Here is a 23,018-nt window from a genome sequence, read left to right as displayed (position 1 = left end):
ATACACAAGTGGCCAATAAGCATATGACAATATGCTAAACATCACTAGTCATCAGGGAAATGCAAATCAAAACCACAGTGAGGTACCACTTCACACCTGTTAGGATGGCTATTATCACAAACACAAAAAATAACAAGTGTTTGGTGAAGACGTGGGAAAATAGGAACCCTTGTGCGCTGCCGGTGGGAATGTAAAATGGTACAGCCACTGTGGAAAATGGTATGGTGATTCCTCAAAAAAATTCAATATATAATAACCCTATGATTCAGACATTCCACTTCTGGGTATATACCTAAAAGAGCTGAAAGCAGGGTCTTGATATTTGTACAACCTTTCTTCATAGCAGCACTATTCCCAAGAGCCAGAAGGTCGAAGCAATTCAAGTGTTCATTGACAGATGAATGGATAAATAAAATGTGATACATACATACGATGGGATATTATTATTCAGCCTTAAAAAGGAGGAAATTCTGGCACATGCAGCAACATGGCCATTATGTTAAGTGAAATAAGCCAGTCAAAAAAGGACAAATATTATCTGACTACATTTATATGAAGTTCCAAGAGTAGTCAAATCTATAGAGACAAAAAGTAGAAAGGTTATCAGGGGCAGGAGAAAGGGGGAATGGGGAGTTACTGTTTAATGAGTTCAGGATTTCAATTTGGGAAGATGAAAAATTTCTGCAGATAGACGATGGTGATGGTTCATCAACAGTGTGAATGTAATTAACACCACAGAACTGTTCATTTAAAAACAGTTAAAGTGGTAACTTTTACATTATGTGTATTTTACCACGATAAAAAGAGTGAAAAACATAGAAGAAATAGGACTGAAACCCATTTCCTCCCATTCTAAGCCCTGTTGCCCCAGGATATCAGATGGGTAAGGTTGCAGAGGGAAAAAGGAGTTCGTTTAATGAGTGACTACTTGTTCTGCTACTACATTTTCTCATTGAGTCCTCACTAACATGTAGTGCGATCTATGTTAATTATCATCTCCATTTAACAAAGGAGAACCTGAGGCTGAGAAGGGTGAGGTGATGTGCCCAAGATCACATGGAGCCAGAATGGCAAACCAGGTAGCTGGTGTCCACACCTGCTCTCCCTCTGCAGTGCTGGCGGCCAGGTTTTGTCAGCTGGCCTTCCCACGGGAAAGTCCTTCTCCTCCTCGGCATGCCCTCACGATGACACCATGCACATACAGGCTGTTTTCTTTATTTTTAAAAAATTCTATAGCTGTGGCTGCGCCACCATTGTAGAGGAGAAGTAGGTTGTCAACAAAAGCAATAATCAAAGGCTAAGTGCAACTTTCCTGAGACTCTTGAAGCTTAGGGAGGAAGAGAGGAAGGCAAGAGCCCTGTTCCAGCCTTTTGGAAACATGGCTTTGGTTGCTTTTGCCAGGTGAGAGAGCGTGCTTTTACTTCTGCACTTAGCACGTGACTTTGGGCCCTGACTGGGCAGGGTCAGTGCCAGACCCTTTATTTGCCATGACTTCCCTGCAGCAGTGGACGTTTCTGGCCCTTCTTCCTGAAGCTCTGCCCTTCTCGGATTTCCATGACACTGTCCTTTTACTTTTTTGCTTGTTGCTTGTATTTTTAGTGTCATATCTATAAAACCATTGCCTAATCCAAGGTCACGAAGATTTACTCCTATATCTTCTCCCTTTTTTTTTTGTTTGAGACAGGAGTTCTTGCTCTGTTGACTGGGCTAGAGTACTGTGGAGTTATCATGGCTCACTGCAACCTCCAACTCCTGGGCTCAAGTGATCCTCCTGCCTCAGCCTCCAGAGTAGCAGACACTAATTTTTCTATTTTTTGTTGGTGGGGGTTAGGGGGTCTCTTTATGGTGCTCAGGCTGGTCTTAAATTGCTGCCTCGAGGAATCCTCCTGCCTTGGCCTCCCAAAGTACTAGAATTACAGGTAGGAGCCACCACGCGGGGCCTCTTTGTAAGAGTTTTGTCCATAATTTTTTTTTATGGAAAGGGCCATATAGTATATATTTTAGGCTTTGCCAACCACATATGGTCTCTGTGCATATTCTCTGTTTTTGTTTTCTTTTGTTTTACTGCCTTTAAAAATGTAAAGACTGTTCTTAGCTCTCAGGCCATACAGAAACAGGCTGTGGGTGAGATTTGGCCCCAGGATCAGAGTTTGCTGATTCCTGTTTTAGGACATTACTGTGGAAGGTTGGGTCATTCAGGCAGGAGTTGAGCTGGGCTTGGATTTCTTGTTGCTATGGTTACTTTTGGTGCCCCCACAGGCTCCAAATTCCTCTGGTGAAGAAAACAGGGTTTCTGTAATGCTCCCCTCCCTGCTCAGCAATCAGCTCTTCTACATGTCAGCACCCTGAGTGTCTCTCCACACCTCTCTTCCTTCCCCAGTGGGGCTTCTTCTCTAGGTGCTGTCATCCTTGTGCCTCCTCAGCCCCAGGCGCTGTGTGACTGGGTCTCCTGTAGGGCCTTCTTGGTATTCCTGCCCCTGCTGCCTATGGCAGCTGGGCTTCGCCTTGTGGCCTGATGGGTGCTGTGTATGAGCGGCTCCCTGCCCCTGCCCCGGGTGGCAGGACCCCTCCTATGGCAGTGGTGTGGCATCCTGGCTCAGGACTGCCTCCTGGAGAGGGGCCTCTCACCCTTACCTTTGTGCCTCAGGGTTGCTGCTACTTTTCCCCCAGCAATTGAAGATTTTGTTTCATAGGAAAGAAGGGTCTGGGTGGGCACTCCACTGGGGTGGGAGTTGGGCTGAGGTCTTAGTTTCTCACCTGTCCCATGGTGGTGGCTGACCCTCTCCTCCGTGCTCAGTTTTGTACTGTGCCCAGCACTGGGGTGGGGGAAGGAAGTGTCTCTGCTCTCCTGCCTTCCCAGCAGTCCTTTGTGTGAGCACCCTGGGGAGATCCATGGAGGAGAGCCTGGGAGTGGCTGGGAACCGCCCTCCTTTCTGGGCTGGCGGACAGGGGTTAGGGGGTGGGGGGTTCTTTGCATTATCATGTGGGCTCCTACTCAGCCTTTAGCAATTCATTACCCTTGAGTGGCTGGTGCCTCCTTATCCCCTGCTCTGCTTCTGGGGAGAAGGTGTAGCATCCTGCCCCTTCTGGAAGGGTTCCTGTTGTGCTGTGACCTCATGTCTCAGACAAATTCAGGAAGGTGTTATGAGTGTGGAGTTTGTCAGTTTTTACTCACTATTAGCCTGGGAGCTGTGCTCTTCCTCCTTGATGGAAATACCTACTTCCCTGCCCCTCATCTGATGTGTGTGTTTAAGTGGTGCCCACTGAAGTGTTTTTCTCTCTAAAATGCTCTATCCAACCACAGAGTAAACTTTAGAGCCCTTGTCCATTTGCATATGCAGGCTGAGAATTGTGTAGACACTGAGGCATCATAGGAAAGATGGTACCAGGTCTCAACTGGGAGTGAGTGAGTAGAGTTGCCTACTGCTGATAACTTTACCAGTTGGGATTATCTTCAGACTCTTCATAAGTGAAGGTGAAACCTGCCTCCTGGTAAGGAACATTGATCAACGTAATGTAGGGAGTACTAACTTACCTTTTTTTTTTTTTTGCATCTCTTTAGACCCTGGAAGCTATCCTGAATTTCAAATACTCTGGAGGCCCGGGCCACATGGAAGGATATTACAGGAACCTCTCCCTGGGGCTGCATGTAGAAGTTGAGCCATCTGTGTTTTTCACCCGAGTCAGTACTCTCCCAGCAACCAGGTAAACGTTTCACTGCTGTGAGGCAGCCTTGTTCTAGAGTCTGACAGAATCAGCTGAGTTTGGAATACTGACCTCAGTGTGTGTTTTGGTCCTGCCTTCATGATACCAAGTTGCTTAGCCCCTATTTGATTTAGGTTCTTCATTAGAATAACAGACCTTATATGGGAACTGCCTCTTCAGGTGGTTGTAAGCGAATGGGCTTTACACATTATATCAATAACATGCTGTCATAATAATGCTGACGATTGCAGTGTTCATGTAGGTGGATCTCATTGTGCAGACACATTTCCTGCTCAGCCTGGGCCTTGCTGTAGTCTGGTTCACCTCTCCTATTAGCTGGGGGCTCAGTAGAAAGCCACGTGTCTTGGGGACTCCTGGAGGAGCCCAGCATCTCTTTCTGCATCACTCCTGGCATCCCAGTAAGACAAGTGCCTTGTTTTCAGGGCCTGGCTATCCAGCATCTCATGGTGCTCCCAACCATTTGGAGCATGAGATCATTTCTACCCAGGGAGCCCTTCTCATACAAAGACTTTTTTTCCAGTTTACTTTTCCAGACCTAGTCATCCTTTAGGGAGAAGGAAATTGGACAGTTTGTCTACTTTAAACCCAGAAATGGCAAGAGATAATAGGGGTGTTCTTCTTCAAGGTGGGAGAATGACAGTTTATCATCCCAAAATTTCGTTTCTGGTAAAGTGGGAATAATGGGTCTGAGAGCTGTAAGTGGAGCTCCAGCCAGCCGGAGACCCTCTGATGCTCAGATTCCTAGCCTGGAGCCAGCAGACTTTGGGAAGCAGGGGCTGGTCACCACTGAGCTCTTCCCTATGTTCCTGTTCAGCAGGGCCTTGCTCACAGGGGTGGGGCAGCCTGGGGTCCTATTGTTTACTCTCTATTAATAGAGTGACAGCAGCAGTGATGCCAAACAGGTCTGTCCTTGAACAGGCGTGGGGGCCTCACATGCAGCACCCCCCAACATAGAGGTATGTTGACAGAGGTATGTTAATGTTGACCTAAAAATGCCTTTACAGTGATACAGCTCCAAATCGTAAGTGTGGTTTTAGTGTATAGGAAAGACTGTTTTTCTTCCCAGCCATTGGAGAATGCTTTCAGCAAGAATTAATGGCTTAGCTGGGTCTTTTAGCATCACATTTCATCATCTATCACTTTTTCAGTCCTCAGAGTAAGAGCCTTTCCAGCCAAGGCTCACCTCTATTTTGAATTTGTATAAAGCATTAAAATGCTTGCCCCTGGGGAGGGTTTGGCCAAGACTGCTGCCAGACAATATTAGAGTATTTCAAGCCCTTTCTGTGCATTAGATTTGCTCCATCATGAACCTGGTGTGTGTTTCTTTCTCATCCCCTCATCTCCTGCTGCCATTTCCCATATAAATAATTCTTGGAAGCAGCACAGGTTGTCACTGAGTTCTTTTTTTTTTTTTTTTTTTTTTTGCCTTCTACTGCTATCTGGCTTTCACGTCATGGCCCCTGCAGTTCTAAATGACAATTTAAGATGAGAAAAATGCTGCAAACATAGATTTGGAAGCATTTGTTGTTAGCACAGGTGGTATGCAGATCCTGATCCCCCAGTGGAGGTGGTATGTGGATCCAGTTCCCCAGCGGGGACCCTGCTCTCTTTTCTTTTGGCCTACATGTTTCTTTTCCCTACTGTTGGGATTGAGATTTGGTTTCTTCTAATTCTCCTTTTCTGTTATTCCCAAATCTAGTTAATCACCAGGTCCCGTGATCACTGGCCTCTGAAATGTCTCTGATTGCCTTCTGCATTCCACTGCACATCTTTGTCACTGTAGACAGAGATGCCCAATCAGTTTCCCTGCCTTCAGTCTTGTCCTGTGTCATCCTTTAAATACAAGTGTTCCTGTGCTACTGCCCTGCTAAAGACTTTCCCAGTGTTTATGAGATAAAGTACAAAGTCCTTCCTGTGATATTCAGGGTGCTTAGAGATCCAACCTAGACCTTCTTCTTTTGCTCCTTTACCCTAATTGCACAGTTCATGTAGGTCATTAAATATGAAATGCCCAATTTGGAATCAAAAGTGTAGTTTATTATATCTCAAACAAGAAGCAGTACAATAAATCAAAGTATGTGCCTAAGCTATTGATACAGTTCTGCCATCTTAAAGGTAGCTTGTTTAAGCCAGCAGCAATGAAGCCTGGAGAGTGAGTGGTGATGAAATCACAAAAGCCATTTTCCACAGCTTGTTGAGAATTGAATATTTTTCCTTGCAAGAAGTGGTCTAAAGCCTGGAAGAAGTGGTAGTCAGTTGGTGCAAGGTCTGGTGAATATGGTGGATGACAGGAGTTTCCAAGTCCAGCTTCTGTGGTTTGAGCAGTGTTGTTTGTGTGACATGTGGTTGAGAATTGTCTTGCAAGAGATTGGCCTGTCTCTATTGACCAATCTCAGCTGTTTCATCACAAGCATCCTCATCATTTAATCCAACTGGTTGGTTTTCATCCAACATCTGCTGAAATCGACTGACCAGGTTTCATGAAGCTGTAGTGGATGGACCAGAGGCTAGTGCTGGACCACCAAACAGACACCAATAGCTTTTTCTGATGAATATTCCATTTTGGACTGTGTTTTGGCACTTCATCTGTATCAATCCATTGTACAGAATGCTTGCGATTGTCAGAGTCCATTTTTCATCACATGTACCAATATGGTGTAGAAATGGTTTGCCTTTATGTTGTGACAGCAAAGAAAGGCAAGCTTCGAGTCGATTTCTCTTCTGATATTCATTTAATTCGTGCGGAACCCATCTATCCAGCTTTTTTACCTTGTTGATTTGTTTCAAATAGTCCAGTACTGTTGGAATAGTAGTGTCAGACCTCGCTGTTAATTCACGCGTAGGTTCAGATGGATTCACTTCCGCTTTCAGCTCATCGTTATCCACCTTGGTCTTAGGTCACCCACATGGCTCATTTTCAAGATTAAGATCACCAGAATGGCACTCCTTGAACCGTCGACGTACTGTGCGTTCATTAGCCACATCCTTCCCAAACACTTCCTTGATATTTCAAGCTGTCTGCGCTGCATTGGTGGCATAATGGAACTCATATTTGAAAATAACATGAATTTTTGACTTATCCATGCTTTCACAAAAATTGCTCTAAAGAAAATGTGAAAGATAATCACAGGCCCAAATGTGCTTTTGAAAGACTGAGGATGTACCTTCACAATAAACATAAAACAGGAAGTGTCAAAGTGAAATGTCAGAGATATCAACTGTCTAACTTAGTACTTAAGGAAATCAGACATTTCGTACTTAATTACCTAATACAATCCACTTCATTTCCCACCATCACTAGGATATGTCAAGGCAGTTTACCCCAATGAGCTTTTGCACACATCTTTTTCTAAAACTGTTATCTTTCTTAAACTATCATTCTTTCATTTAACCTTTTGGAAACTATATTTGCTTTTTATCTATGTTACCATTTTTATAAAATTTTCCTGAGCCTGACTAGGCAGGGTGGGTTGGTCTTTCTGTGGGTTCCCCTGTGCATTCCTTGTATTTCTAATAAAGCACTTAACAGACTATATTGGAAGTACTTCTTTGTATTCTTTAAGCCCACACCTCCGAAGTTTCAGGTGCTATGTGAAGCACTCTCTGGGCCAAGAGATGGATTAAGCACAGTCTTTGTTTTCCACTAACCTAATATGAGCTCATTAGTCAGAGATAACACCAGATGGAAACTTGAAACTGTATAAAGTAGTGATGAACCCAAGAAATGGTAAATAAGTGAATAAATATAAAAGATTTATTTTCTTCATTTCTTAATTTCTATAAAAGACTAATGTTTAGAGAATAAATAATATCTAATTCTTTAGTATAAAGCATATATACAATAAAATATGTAAAAAAATACAGGACAAAAAATGGGTAGGGAAATAGAAATTCTTGTGTTATACGCAAAGTGTTAAAATATTATTTGAAGTGAGGTTGTGATAAGCTAAACATACATATTATAAACTCTAGACCAACCACTTAAGGTATGGATAATAAGCCAGGAGTGATAAAATGGAATAATAAAAAATACTTAATCCAGAAAAGGGGGAGGAGATATCAAGAAAGGTGGAGAAAAGAGCAAGGAACATATAGTCAAATAGCAAACAATTGGATGGCTTAAACCTACTGTATCAAGAATTACATTAAATGTAAATAGACTTAACACTGCATTTAGAAGTGAAGATTGTCAAACTGTATAAGAAAGCAAGATGGCAACTATGTGCTTTTTATAAGAAACTGAAATTAAATATGCATAATGTAAAAACAAGATGGAGGAAAAGATATGTAAACAGTAATAATTAGAAATTTGGTTAGGGTATATTAATATTAAACAAGTAGATTTTCAAGAGAAAAAGAGAGAGGACAATTTGTAATAATAGAAGGGATCAAGCCACCAAAAGTGCATAACAATCCTAAATGCAAATGTAACTTCAAAATAAAACTGACATACTGAAAGGAGAAATAGTCAACCCTACTATTGCAGTTGATATTTCAACATTTGTCTCCTGGTATTTGATAGAACAAGTAGACAAAAACAAACAAACATACAAAAAAAACCAGTAAAAATATAGAAGACTTGAACCATTTTATTAGCTAACTCTACCTAATCAATATTTGTAAAACAGTAAATGCTTGTGTTAGGAAAAGTGAATGGCTTAAAATTAGTGATATAGCTTTTGTATCAGATAAACATGAGCAAAGTGTACCCAGAGTAAACAGAAGAAAAGTAAAGATAAGAGTAGATATCAGTGAAATAGAATATGAAAAAAATATATAAAGTCAGTGAAATTAACAGTTGGTTCTTTGAAAAGATTAATAATGAAATTTATAATTTGTGACCAGGATGATTAGGGGAAAAAATGAGAAAACACAATTACTAATAATGAGAACAAAAGAATTCGCATCAATACAGATTCTGCAGACATTAAAAGGATAAGAGAATATTGTGAAAAATGATATTCTAATAAATTTGGAAACTTAGATGAAAGGGACAAATATTCTGAAAGACACAAATTACTAACATTGATGGAAGAAGAAATAGAACACATAAATAGTCACACATCAGTTGAAGAATTTAAATTCTTAATTAATAACTTCCCATGAAGCAAACTTTAGGCCCAGATGGCTTCACTGTGAAATATATCAAGCTTTTAAGAAAGAAATAATATCACCTTTATAAGAACTCTTTCAGAAAATAAGCAAGGAGGGAATACTTCCTATCTCCCATTTTGTAACAACAGCATCACCTTGATGCCAATCTGAGACAGTGACATTATGAGAAAAGAAAACTTTAGACCAATAACCTCATGTATAAAAATGTAAAATATGAAAACAAAATATTTATCAAATGAGCTTCAACAATATATAAAAGGAATAATACAACATGAACATTTCAGGTTTTACCTAGAAGTATGAGGTTGTTTTACCTATGAAAAATCAGTCATTGAAATTTACCACATTAGCAAAATAAAGGAGAAAGTCATATGATTATGTTAGTTGATGAAGAAGCATCATTTGAGAAAATTCACAATTATTTATTATAGAAACATTCAGTAAACTAGGATTAGATGAGAACTGAACCTGATAAAAACCATCTATAAAAACCCTATAGTTAATGTTAGAATTGAAAGTCAGACCATTTTTTTCTCTAAGATTAGGAACAATTAGACAAGTATCCACTGTATTCATTATTTTTCTGGCAGTCCTAACCAGAGCAATAAGATAAAAAAATTAAAGGCATAAAAATCAGAAATGAAGGAATTATTATTCCTATGTCTGTCTTTGCATGGCACACAAGGTCATATACATAAATACCCCATGAAAAATACCACACCAAAGAAATTATTAGAAATATTAGTAAGTCAACTTAGGATTGCAGGATACCATTCAGTATTTAAAAATCAATTATATTTCTATATACTAGCAACTAACAATTTTTTTTTTAATGAGGTTTTAGTCTTTTTTTATTTTTTTATTTCAGCATGTTATGGGGGTACAGATGATTAGGTTATGCAACTAACAATTTGAAAATGAAATTTTAAAAATTATGTAATAGAATGAAAACCATAAAACACTTAGGGAAAATTTTCTAAAAATGTGATCTCTACTAATAAAATAACACAAAATGATAAGAAATTAAAGAAGACTTAAATAATTGGAAAAGTATATCATGCTTATTGATTGAAAGAGCCAGGTTTTGTTAAGATATCAGTTTTATAAAAGTTGATTATAAATTCAATGCAATCTCAATCAAAATCCTACTAGGCTTTTTTTTAGTGGAAATTTCCAAGTAATTTTAAATATTGTTTTGACTGCTTTGTCAAATATCAGATGGCAAAACGAGGATGGTTTTATATCTGGGTTTTCTGTTCTGATCCATTGGTCTATGTCTCTGTTTTTATGCCAGTACCATGCTGTTTTGGTTACTATAGCTTTGTAGTATAGCTTGAAGTCTGGTAAAGTGAGGCCTTCCGATTTATTCTTTTTGCTTAAGGTTGCCTTGGCTATTTAGGCTCTTTTCCAGTTCTATACCAGAAAAGAATCCCTATTCAATAAACGATGCTGGGAAAATTGCACAGCCACACATAGAAGACTGAAACAGGATCTGCACCCCTCACCACTCACAAATTTTTTTTTTTTTTTTTGCTTATACAACAAACATTTATTTCTTGCAGTTCTGGAGGCTGGGAAGTCCAAAATCAAAGCACCAGCAGGTCTGGTGAAGTCCAGCTTCCTGGTTTTCTGATGGCTGTATTCTCATTGTATCTACACATGGCCAACATAGCTAGTTCTAGTCTCTTTCTCTTCCTATATATACACGAATCCCAACAATGGGGCTTATCTAAACATTTTTGTCCTTATCTAAACATAATTACCCCTTAAAGGCTCTACCTCTTAATACCATCCCATTTGAGGTTAGGGTGTCAATAAATAAAGTTCAAGAGAATACAAACATGCAGTTGATATAGATACCTTGGGAAAGGAAAGCATAGGAAAATACATGTGCCCATTACCAATTTTCTATGCTTTTCTCACTCTGGCACATTTGTAAAGAACAGGCCTGAATGATTAATACTGTCTTTTCACTGCCACTGGGATGGGCCACTCACAAAAATTAATTCATGATGGCTAACACACTTAAACCTAAGGCATGAAACTATAAGAATTCTAGGAGAAAATGTCAGAAAAACTCTTATAGACATTGGCCTAGGCAAAGAATTTATGAAGAAGACCCCAAAAGCAATCACAGCAACAACAAAACTAAATAAATGGGACCTGATCAAATTAAAAAGCTTCTGCACAGCCAAGTAAACAATCAGTAGAATGAATAGACAACCTACAGAATGGGAGAAAATATTTGCCTGCTATATATCCAATAAAGGACTGATAACTAGAATCTACAAAGAGCTCAAGCAAATCAACAAGAAAAAATCAAACAACCCCCTTAAAAAGTGGGCAAGAGACATGAACAGAAACTTTTCAAAAGAAGATAGACTAATGGCCAAGAAACATGAAAAACTGCTCAACATCTCTAATCATCAGGGAAATGCAAATCAAAACCACTATGAAATATCACCTAACTCCAGTGAGAGTGGCTTTTATCAAAAAGTCCCAAAACAACAAATGTTGGCATGGATACGGAAAGATAGGAACATTTATACACTGTTGATGAGACTGTAAACTAGTATAACCTCTGTGGAAAGTAGTTTGGAGATAACTGAAAGAACTAAAAGTAGACCTACCATTTGATCCAGCAATCCCACTACTGGGTATTTACCCAAAGAAAAAAAGGATATTTTATGAAAAAGACACCTGCACCCGAGTGTTTATAGCAGCACAATTCATAATGGCAAAGATGTGGAAACAACCCAAGTGCCCATCAGTTCATGAGTGGATTAATAAAATGTGGTATATGTATACCATGCACACCCATAAAGAACGGTGAACTAATACCTCTTGTATTAACCTGGATGGAACTGGAGACCATTCTTCTAAGTGAAGTATCACAAGAATGGAAAAACAAACACCACATGCACTGACCATTGAATTGGAACTAATAGAACAACACTTATGTGTACATATGGAAATAAATGGGAAATCAAGCATGTGGAAGTTGGGAGGAGGAAATAGGTAAATTCACACCTAACAGGTACAATGCACATTATCTGGGTGATGGGCATACTTATAACTTTGACCCAAACTGTACAAAAGCAATTTATGTAACCAAAGCATCTGTACCTCCATAATACTCTGAAAGGAAATAAAAGAAAATAAATTGTTTTCAAATAGAACAGACCCAGAATAGATAAATAACTTGACAAAAAAGAACAAAGTGGGAAGACTTAGGCTTTATGATTTTAAGACAATATAAAGTTACAGTAATCAAGACAGTGTGTTATTGGTGTGAAGATAGACAAAGAGATCAATGGACTATAGTAGATAAGTCCAGAAATAGATCTAGTCATATCTCATCAGCTGATTTTTAACAAGGTGCAAAAACAGTTTCATAGGGAAAGAAAAGTCTTTTTTAACAAATGATGTTGGAACAACTGGATATCTATGTGGAAAAAAATTGACTTTACACCCATATATAACATCATACCCCAAAATTCATTTGAAGTGTAGCAGGGTGTATTCTTGACTTTGGGGAAAAGATTTTTTAGATAGGGTCAGAAAATACTAACCATAAAATAAGTTGATCAGATGAATTTCATCAAAACTAAAAACTTCAGCTCATCAAAAGATAAGTTACACACTGGGAAAGATGTTTGCAGCACATTTGTTTAATGTCTTATATCTAATATATATGTGTATATATAATGAAGCTATAAAATAAATGCTGAAAAGACAAAAAATTGGTAGAAGATTTGAACAGATATTTCTCAAATGGCCTACAATCACCTGAAAAGTGCTCAACATCATTAATCATTAGAGAAATGGAAATTAAGACCACAATTAGATACCACTATATACACACTAGAATGGCCAAAAATTAAAAAACACAACACCAAAAGTTGGTGACAATGTGAAATAACTGGAACTCACATAAATTGCTTGTTGGAGCATGAAATGGTACAACTGCTTTAGAAATTAGGCAGTTCTTCATGAATTTAAATGCATACCTCTCCAGTGATCTAGCAATTCATTTCTAGATATTTACTCAAGAGAAATAAAAACCTATATCCACAGAAAGACTCCTGCATGAATTTCGTAACAGCTTTATTCTTAATAACTCCAAGCTGGAAGCAACCCCACATGCTCATCAACAGATGAATGAATAAATGATTTGTGGGATATTTGTACAATGGAATACTCAGAAATAAAATGAACTAATAAGACATGGAACAACACGGGATAAGCTCAAAATCATGCTACTGATCCATCAAAGGAATCTAGTCACAAAAGAAAACATACTTTATCATTCAATTTATATAAATTTCTAGAACAGGGAAACCTATTTTACGATAAAAGAAATCTGAACAGTGGTTGACTCTGGGTTAAGGTGTGGTGGGGCAGGAATTAACTGGGAAGGGAATAGTGTTGGCCTGGGATTTTTCAGACATGAACTCTGAAATTCCTTTACCTTGGGAGAACCCTCAGTCTTGGGTAAACCAGAGTAGTTGGTGACTCTAGAGGAAGAGGATATCTTTCTACCTTGATGAAATGTTGTTATGTCTTGATAGGGGTGTGGATTATAGGGTAGACAAATGTAAAAACTTGTCAAACTAGTACACACTACAGGTTTGTGTATTTGATTATATGTAAATTTTACCTTGATTGAAAAGTTTTTGATGCTCATATATAAAAATATATACACACTTGGAGACAACTCCTAATGTTTACTGGAGAGGTCTGGAAAGGCATCACAGAAAATGAAACATTGTACTAATTCTTGAAGAATGAGTAGTATTTCACGACCCCGCCAAATGGAAGGAATAGGGGCAGTGTTAACAACATGCTTCCAACTCTCTCACTAGAATTTGAGCTCTGTGGAACCTGGAGCCAGTTCGTTCACCTTTGTACCTCAGAACCCAGCACCTTGGCCCATGGCGGGCAGCCAGTGAATATCTGTTCAGGAATGACTTGTTGTAAAATAGCCAGATTGTATTTATTCAGGTGTCTGTCTGTGTAAAAGAAACGACATCATATACAGACATTTAAGTTCTGTTTTTTCTTAGACATCTGTGTAAATTGCATGACCTGTAATACAGCAGAATTAGCATACATTCTGGACACCCAACTTTTATAGCTTATTGAAGTTCTGTGACATAGTATATTGTGAATTCATTATTTTTCATTTTGCTCACAGGTAAAGATGTTTCTTTAGCATCATGCCATGTTAGAGTTATACACATGCCCAGAGATGGCCTATTTCAACACATGTGCATTACAAAGGCCCAGAGAGGTTATCCGATTTGCCTGGGTTCACACAGCTTGCTGGTGACAGTGCCAGCATCTATCCTGGCTTCAAGGCCACTGCAAGGAGACCCATAAGCAAAGGAGTCCTTAGGCATTCATGTCATTGTGAGCCTGTGTGGAGATTCAGGCTGATTTTAGTGCAAATAGAAGCCAAGTATACATCAAAAGATCACTTTACTGCTGGCATGAACAGAATCATCTATCGTGAAACCAAAATACAAATGGATGTTGGTTATTTGCCCCTGGAATAGCCTGTGTATCTGCTCCTCTCATTAATATCGATAATTTCTGCAATTTTTCTCATTGGTATTTTTTTAAATGAGAGTTTTCTGGAGGAGAAAGGGGAAAGAGAAGTCCAATTTATTTTGGGCCTACTATATTCCAGGGACTGTCTTAGGTACGTTGGGTTCAGCCTCCCATTTAGACTCCAGAGAACCCTGTGAATTTGGTGCTATTATCTGGAGATGTTAAATAACTGACCTTGCATTGCATGGTAATGAGTGGAAGAGAAGCAGTTTCAATTACAGCCTTCTTGGCACCCAGACTGAAGCTTTCTGCCACAGTTTCTCTGTCCCGGGAGTCCAGAGACCTGGGTTCTGGTTTTTGTTCTGCTGCTTACATGCTTCCTAGGAAATCTATCTTTGGAGGGTTTTGTGTGGGGTTTTGTTTTGTTTTTATCTCTCCCAGCATCAGCTTTCCTGTCCCTCACTGGAGTGATCCTTTCAGCTCTGCTCACCTCATCAGGATGATAAGAGAATCAAATTAAACAACAGAGGGGGTGTTTTTTTTCCCTAAATGCCAAAGCACAATATAGATATGAGGTAAAATCCTCATTATTTTATTTTATTTTTTTTACCATTCTCCCTCTGGGGAGTACCTAGGTCTCAGCTGCCTTTTATTTAGAAGATCAATTACCTTTGAGATTCACTTTTTACACAGAGCTGCCTGGTAATGCTGTTAGGGACTGGAAGGAAATGGATTAGGCCGCGCTGTCCCTGTCTGAGTGCTGAGCTTCCCTCTCTCCTCAGGAGCAATTTCTTTCTAGCCTGTTGCAATAAATGATCCAATCTTAGACGGTGAGCTCTGAGCTATTTGGAAGATGCACTCCTCTGAGGAGAGTGTGGGGTGTAATAGTTATTACATTATTGATAGAAATTGTACCACTAGAGACACCATAGCACTTACCCTCAGTTGTTTCAAAATATCCCGTTTGCCCCAGTGGGGTAGAGACAGCTCAGCCTTGTGTGGAACGTGTGTTCATGGATACATAAGAAAGGTCCTTTTAATGTTGAATTTTATCATGGTAGATCTTTTTCTATATTTATTTATTAAATTGGTTTTAAATTTAACAAGAATTTAGAATTTTAGCACCAGAATTCAGTACGAAATGTACCTGTATCTGATTTCACATTTTGATTCTCCTCCTTATTTGTACTGTGGTGTTGTGTGAGTCATTCCCATTTCTTTAAGCATCATTTTCCCTTTATCTCGAAAAGGAGATAGCATTGATCTTGCAGGGTCATAAAATTGTATGTTTAAAAAGTATATATAACATGTCTGAAAAATTGTACACAGTATCTGACACAAGGTACATAATGGAAAATTGGTGGTTGTCTTTTTCTTGTATGTGTGATCTATTGTGTGCCAAATTCCAGCGATAAAGTGATGAGTCACTCCTGTAAACACACCAGCTTTGCAGCAATTTCCTTAGGCTATTACCTGCCTCGTTGGATCCCAAAGCCCTGTTTGTTGGCCTTTCTTCCCACCTTATCTTCAGTTCTCTGAAGACAAGCACAGTGACTTGTCTTCCAGCAGCACCTAGCGTAGTGCCCAGCGTTGAATAAGCAGTCAGTGTTCAACTGAATTGGTGAATAAATGCAGTATAACAACTGGGATGTGATCAATGTGTGGCAGGAGCTTTGAAGAAAGAACAGCTAAGTTTGCACTGAATGGTCAGAGGAAGTGCAATAGTTCTTTGTTTAGGTAGGTAGGAGACAGGGTACTTTTCCTACAATCAGGAATGGCTTGAGCAGGGAACAAGTGCAGTGTGGGGAGAAGTGAGACGTTTGGAGCCCCCTTGTGAAGTATTTTCTGGGTTTTCCACCTTTCTGTGCTTCAGGTGGCCTCTGTGTGATGAGGTTGGTATAGCCTCTGGTTGTCTCCCAGAGGCCTATGGGAGATTAAGTAGCTTGTCCTCACAAAGCACTTGGACTAGAACCCGACATGTGAGTGCTAGGGAGTATTGGCTATAAAACATTGTATCTCATTTTATAGCTGAGGGACTAAGGCATAGTGAGGAGAAATAACTAGCCTGTCCTTATCCATGGCTGCAGTTGGTCCCTGGCCACTGAGGACCCACAGGTTAACCACCTGAAGGCAGCAGAGCTGAGAGGTGAAGAAAATGGGTTTTGGAGGCAGACTGACTTGTGTTGGAATCCCAGCTCTGCCACGTTGGGCGAGTTATAGAGTATTTATAAAATGGGGCACCTTACAGGGTTGTTGGGAATATTAAAGTAAGAAATCGTGTATTAAGTGTTAAAGCAGAGCCTGGCATATAGCAAGCATGCACTGCCTGGGAATTGGTACAGTCCTTCCCTCTCGTCTTTGTACATGTGTTGCAGGCAACGCCTTGTCTTTGTTTTCTCCTTTTAAGTAAGTCCCTGAGATTACTGGCACATGGTAGGGACATCACAAATGGCTGTGATGGGTACTTTGATTTTATGGAGAGAAGAAAGAATTTGGAATTAGAGGACATGGATCTCTAGTTCCTGCCTTGAACAAATCTCTTAGATGTTCTGAGCCCTTCTTTATCTAAAAATATTAGGAAGATTATATAAAACAATGTATTTTCTTCCACACTTTTTTTCCTGAAAGCCGAAATCATTCAAACTTGTCATACAAAATGCATGTCTTGTGGAAATATGTTAAGTAGAAAATGTATCTGTTAACTATCTGTTGCAATGTCATCTCACAGAGACATCTATTATTAACAGTTTGATACAAATTTCTCCAAACTACATACTCATCTAAATATATATATAATATTTGCTACTATTATTTTAAAAATAGAAATAAAATCTTATTCTTTTGCAAATTAAAAAATGTATAATACATGTTGATCATCTTTCCATATCAGTACATATAGATCTCCTTATTTGTTTATAGATTACATCCTTTTTCATTAAATAGATATACTATAATGTTTTAGTTACTTCTCTATTGAGAGGTATTTGGATTGTTTTTGATATTTTCCCATTACAAACAGTTTTGCACTGAATATTCTTGTATTAATATATAAATATTTGTACCTGTGTGGAATGGTTTTTGTAATATAAATTCTAATAATTTTTAGTTTTAATGTTTATTGTGGAATTTTCCTCCATAATTTATTCCTGAGTGTGTGACAATGCTGATTTCTTTCTATTACAGACATCATTGAATATATCATTTTTTTCATTGTTTGAAATTTGATGGATGTGAAATATCTCACTGTTTATAATTTTAATTTCTTTAATTTTGAGTAAGGTAAAACATCTTTGTATGTGTTTATTGAACATTTACATTTCTTCTATGTGTTCTCATATTTAGTCTTAGCCTATTTTAAAATTTTTATTAATCCTTTTTATTGATCTTCAGGAACTTTTATATGCTATGTATTTTAACCTTATCCTAATTTGTCCTTTGCATATTAATGCAAATTATTATGGTGTTTTTGGCTGTATGTTTTATTTTTATGTAGTAAAATGATCATTTTTTTTTTTTAATTCAGGATATTATGGGGGTGCAAACATTTTGGTTACATGTTAATGCCTCACCCAAGCCAGGGCTACAAGCGTGCCCTTCCCCCATACAGTGTGCTCTGCTTCCATTAGTTGTGAGTTTGCCCCTGCCACTCCCTACCACCTGACCAGCACCCAGTGAATATTACTACCATGTGAACACATCAGTGTTGATAAGTTAGTACCAATTTGATGGTGAGTACATGTGGTGCATGTTTTTCCATCCTTGTGTTATCTCACTTCAAAGGATGGGCTCAATCTCTATCCAGGATAATATAAGAGGTGCTAGTTCGCCATTGTTTTTTGTAGTTGAGTAGTATTCCGTGGTATACATATACCACATTTTATTAATCCATTCATGTATTGATGGGCACTTGGGTTGTTTTCACATCTTTGCAATTGTAAATTGTGCTGCTATAAACATTCAAGTGCAGAGGTCCTTTTTATAGAATGTCTTTTTTTCCCTTTGGGTAGATGCCTAGTAGTGGGATTGCTGGATCAAATGATATTTCTATTTTTAGCTCCTTGCGATATCTGCAAATTACTTTCCACAGGGGTTGTACTAATTTTCAGTCCCACCAGCAGTGTAAGAGTGTTCCAATCTCTCCACATCCACTCCAGCATTTGTTGTTTTGGGACTTTTTGATAAAGGCCATTCTCACTGAGTTAGGTGATATCTCATTGTAGTTTTGATTTGTATTTCCCTAATGATTAGAGATGATGGGCACTTTTCTATATGTTTGCTGGCCATTAGTCTGTCATCTTTTGAAAAGTTTCTGTTCATGTCCTTTGGTGGCTTCTGGGTTTCATATATTTTTTGCAAAACTTCCCCTACTTAAGATTTAATAAATATTCTTGATCTTCTGTTAATATATTTATGATTTTACATTTATATTATTCATCTGTTTTTCATTTACTTTTTGCATATGGTAAAGATTGGGAACTAATTTTTTAACCATAGAAATCTAAAGAACAATGTAAAATGTAAAGTATTATACAAATTTAGTTGTCATAACTGTTAAAAATTAAATTTTGGTTAATCATGGTATAAATAATGAGTGCATACAACTGTTAAAAGTAATTTCTAGTTGGTACTGTGTGTATTTTTTTGATTGCCCATCAGAAGTGACCAGCATGTAGCACAACTGAGTTTGTGTGAATATATTTGTTTCCCTGCAGCCTCCCCAGCAGTGCATCCTCCCTCCCTTCCTTCCTTCCTTCCTACCTACAAATATTTTCTGCACCTTATTTTGTGCCAAGCACTGTCCTACGCACTGAACACACAGCGATGAATAAAGTTCAGTCCATGCTCTCCAAGAGTTCCTATTTAAATGCAACAGGCGGTAAGTACCATGGAGAGCCGTGGTACTGCCTGGGGGAACACATGGCAATGGCAGGGGCGGGGGCAGGGGCAGCCGGTGTCAGCTGGGCTGTGAGGATCCTGGGCTGTAGTCTCTAGAGGTGATCACAATCCAGCTGGTTCTGGATTTGCTTTGAAAGACCAATGCAGGCCAAGAATTGCCATTTTGTGGGAGATGTGGTGACTCCAGGGCTTTTGTCTTGAGAATCCGGAAAAATAGAAGTGCCATGTACTGAGAAGGGAAAGATTGTAGGAAAAACAGGTTTTAAAATCTTCTGTTAATTTAATAAGTTCAAGGTATAAATAAATATATTTTTGCTATTTTTCCATTTACGTTGTTTTAATCATACTTATGATATTTTTTTCCTGACCTTTGCTCACTGCACTTCTTTTTAAATGCAATGATAAAGTGGGCCGTTGCTCATTTATCTTGTGACATCTTGACAGTATCAGTATGTTCTTATAACAAGAGCACCATATTTGCACCACAGAAGTGATAGTAAACTGTCTGTTGGTGGACCTAGTGTGGAAACGGAGGAGTCTAGTCTTCTGAAGTATCAAAGATTTAAGACTCTCCTTTTTTTTTCTTTCTCCATGATAAGTACATTTCTGCAGAGGGAGAAAATGTACTAATTCCATTATGCTTCCAAACCCTAGAAGGAGTTTTAGGACTGTAGACAAAACCTCTTTTTTCTATCTCCCCTCCTATGTTGCCCTTGGCCCCCCTCCCCCCCATCTCCCTCCTTGGATGACTAAAAATAGAAATAGTTTTTAGATTCTGTTGGTTTGATCCAGACCTACGTCAATTTTTTTGTTGTTTATTTTGAAATAATTATAGCTTCATAGGAAGTTGAAAAAAAAAATGTACAGGAAAATTCTATACACCCTACAGCCAGCCTTCCCTACTGGGATATAAAATATTCAGGTCTTTGGTTGGGATATTTAGAAAATAAATACTGAAAGGAATTATTTTAAGTGCCAAATTAAGATGCCTTTGTAATTTTTGAAAACTCCGATCAACTTTCCAAGTTTGTGTCTATAACGAGGCATCTGACGTAGACGAGATGCGGTAGGCCATGAGGTGACTGGTGGCCAAAACAGATGAAGGCGAAGGGGCAGATGTTCTCCTTGAGCGCCATGCCCTGTGCTTTGCCATTTCTTCAGAGTAAATGCATGCGCGAGCCAGGCCGGGTCCACGAAGCAAACTGTGGCCTTGCTCCCTCTTAGACTGGTGATTTTATAATCCAGATGCTGCCATTAGCAGCTGTCCTACATCTCAGAAATTCTCAGAAAGAATGCTCAAGGGCAAGGTGAGGGGCTCACCCTCTTCCTTGTGGAAGTTGCAGAGGGACAGCCCAGCTGGGGAATCTTATCCTGGTGGTTGGTAAGAGGAAAGGGCGGTGCCACTTAAAGTGAAGCCCTTGGCCCATGGGCATTAGCACCATTCTTGTGCCATCGCCCACTAATTATGGTGGGCCCTTGAGGAGCACCAGGGAAGTCACAGAGATCTGCTGCAAGGCCTGCACTGAGACTTACTTTTGTGAGAAAAGGGAGCTGGAGAACATGTTTGAGCTGCTGTTGCAGGCAGTGCATATCACACTGCCTCAAGATTGCTGTCACAGTTGATTCCTGGAATTTCGGGTTGGAAAGGATCTTAACAACTCAATGTCTGTGCTTCATCCCATCCCTCACTTGTTGGCTCGTGTCCCCTGAAATGATGAACATGCTTTTTGTTGGCTTTCCCATTATTAACATATTGTGGATCTGTATAGGCCAGGAGCTAGGGCCCAGCCTGCCACACAGCAGTAGCAGGTAGACATTCTATCTAGACTGACATCGACTCTGTAATTAACGCTCCCTTGTTCCCGGTGTCATTCAGTTGCGAGCCACCCAGGTGTACTGCCTCCTAGTGAACTCCTTCCCATTGTTCTGTTTCTGCTCACAGGTATATCTTAAGGGGGACATATTTTATGTTTTACTGATGCATATTATTAAATTATTAAAATCAGTAATTTTAAGTGAGCCATGTTTTTAGATTGATATATTTCTATATGTTACATGTTAATGCTGGTTTTTAAATAGTATTAATATTATTTAAGGACAGATTTAAAGTTTTTCTATCTAATAAGTACTGTACACTATTTAATATATTTGAAAGCCTGATTTATAAACATTAACTAAAAATGAGTTTGTCATATTTAGTTTGGGGATTGAATGTGTGCTGAAAGGGAGAATGTTCAGCATCAACAATTGGTCAGAGTTTCTTTTTTACTTTATGTTTTGAATTCTTGCGTTTTTAAAGTTCTACTGTTTGTTCAATCATTGTAGAGTTTAATTTCCAAATGATGATACATGATTTGAATTTGCTATTTGCACGTAATTTTCTACAAATAATCTTTTGCAAATTTGGATGTCTTAATTCCCAGAAAATGAAAAGCCAAATTGGACATAATCATCATTACATAATTCTAACATTGTTTTTGAGGCGCCTACACATGAATTCTGATTAGATGAATCCAGCTCCCTGACCTGGCGACAGTCACCTGGAGGCACAGTGGCAAGATCTTTTTTACTTCCCTCTTTAGCGTGTATTCTTCATGACTCTTGTCTCTAATCAGTGATCATTTACGAGTACAAATTAGACAGTTTAACAGAGCTTAAACTGTTTGTTCATCAAAACCACGATGGTGCTGAGTGTTGGTCAGTTGAGAGATAAAGCAAAGGTGAGACTCAGTCATGAGCATGTTCCTCTGATCCCTACCAGTTCCTGGGTGCTTCCTGTACATTCAGCATCTCAAACGGTTTCTTTCTTTCTAAACAGCTTTATTGAAATGTAATTTACATACCATACAATTCACCCACTTAAACTGTACAATTCAAATGTTTTAATGTACTCAGAGTTGTTCAACTCTCACAACAATCTAAGTTTAAAACTTTTCGTCCTCTCAAAAGAAACCCGCACCCACTGGCTGTCGCTCTCCATGCCCCCGGCTTTGGTCCCCCACCCTAGGCAACCACTAATGTGCTTTCTGTCTCTGTAGATTTGCTTATTCCAGGTATTTCACATAAACAGAAGCAAACAATACGTCACTGGCTTCTTTCACTTAGCATGTTTTCAAGGTTCAACCACAACGAAGTATCAGTATGTCATTTATTTTTATTGCTGAATAATATTCTGTTATATGGATGTACTATATTTTGTTAATCCATTCATTAGCTGGGGGACATTTGGGTTCAGTCCACTTTCTGGCTATTATGAATAACGCTATTATGAGCATTCATGTACAAGTTTTTGTGTGGATGTATGTTTTCATTTCTCTTGGGTATAACGTAGGAGCAGAATTGCTGGATCATATAGCAACTCTATGTTTAAATGTTTAAGGGAACTGCCAGATTGTTTTCCAAAGTGGTTGTACCATTTTACATTCCCACCAATAGTGTATGAGTATCCAGTTTGTGCACATCCTTGCCAAATATTTGTTATTGTATATATCTTCTTGGTTATAGCCACTCCAAATTGTTTCTCTTAAGGGGATATTTTAAACATAATTTAAAATTTATTAATTAAAAAGTTAGAAACAGACACTCTTCCTGCCTTCAATAACGTGAAGCTCCAGAGACCCTTCACAAGGACTGGGTGCTTGCTGGCCTTTGATAAAGAAATGCCAACTGGATAGCCACACGTAGAAGACTGAAGCAGGATCCACACCTTTCACCTCTCACAAAAATCA

At 38.8% G+C, this 23,018-nt stretch overlaps 1 protein-coding gene across 3 annotated transcripts in view; it reads left to right on the top strand.

Annotated features, from left to right (window-relative positions):
- TRAPPC9 (trafficking protein particle complex 9) overlaps positions 1-23,018 on the top strand; it is a 660,607-nt gene that overhangs the window by 388,140 nt on the left and 249,449 nt on the right. For all 3 annotated transcript variants that reach the window (XM_012648143.1, XM_012648141.1, XM_012648142.1), the window contains one exon: positions 3,563-3,705. In XM_012648143.1, the coding sequence (XP_012503597.1) occupies positions 3,563-3,705 (143 nt within the window). The remainder of the gene's footprint in view (positions 1-3,562; positions 3,706-23,018) is intronic.

Source organism: Propithecus coquereli, unplaced genomic scaffold (genome assembly GCF_000956105.1).
Source record: "Propithecus coquereli isolate 6110/MARCELLA unplaced genomic scaffold, Pcoq_1.0 Scaffold28, whole genome shotgun sequence".
NCBI lineage: Eukaryota > Metazoa > Chordata > Mammalia > Primates > Indriidae > Propithecus > Propithecus coquereli.
The sequence above is the reverse complement of the archived record's forward strand: the minus strand, read 5'-3'. Positions and strand labels throughout refer to the sequence as shown.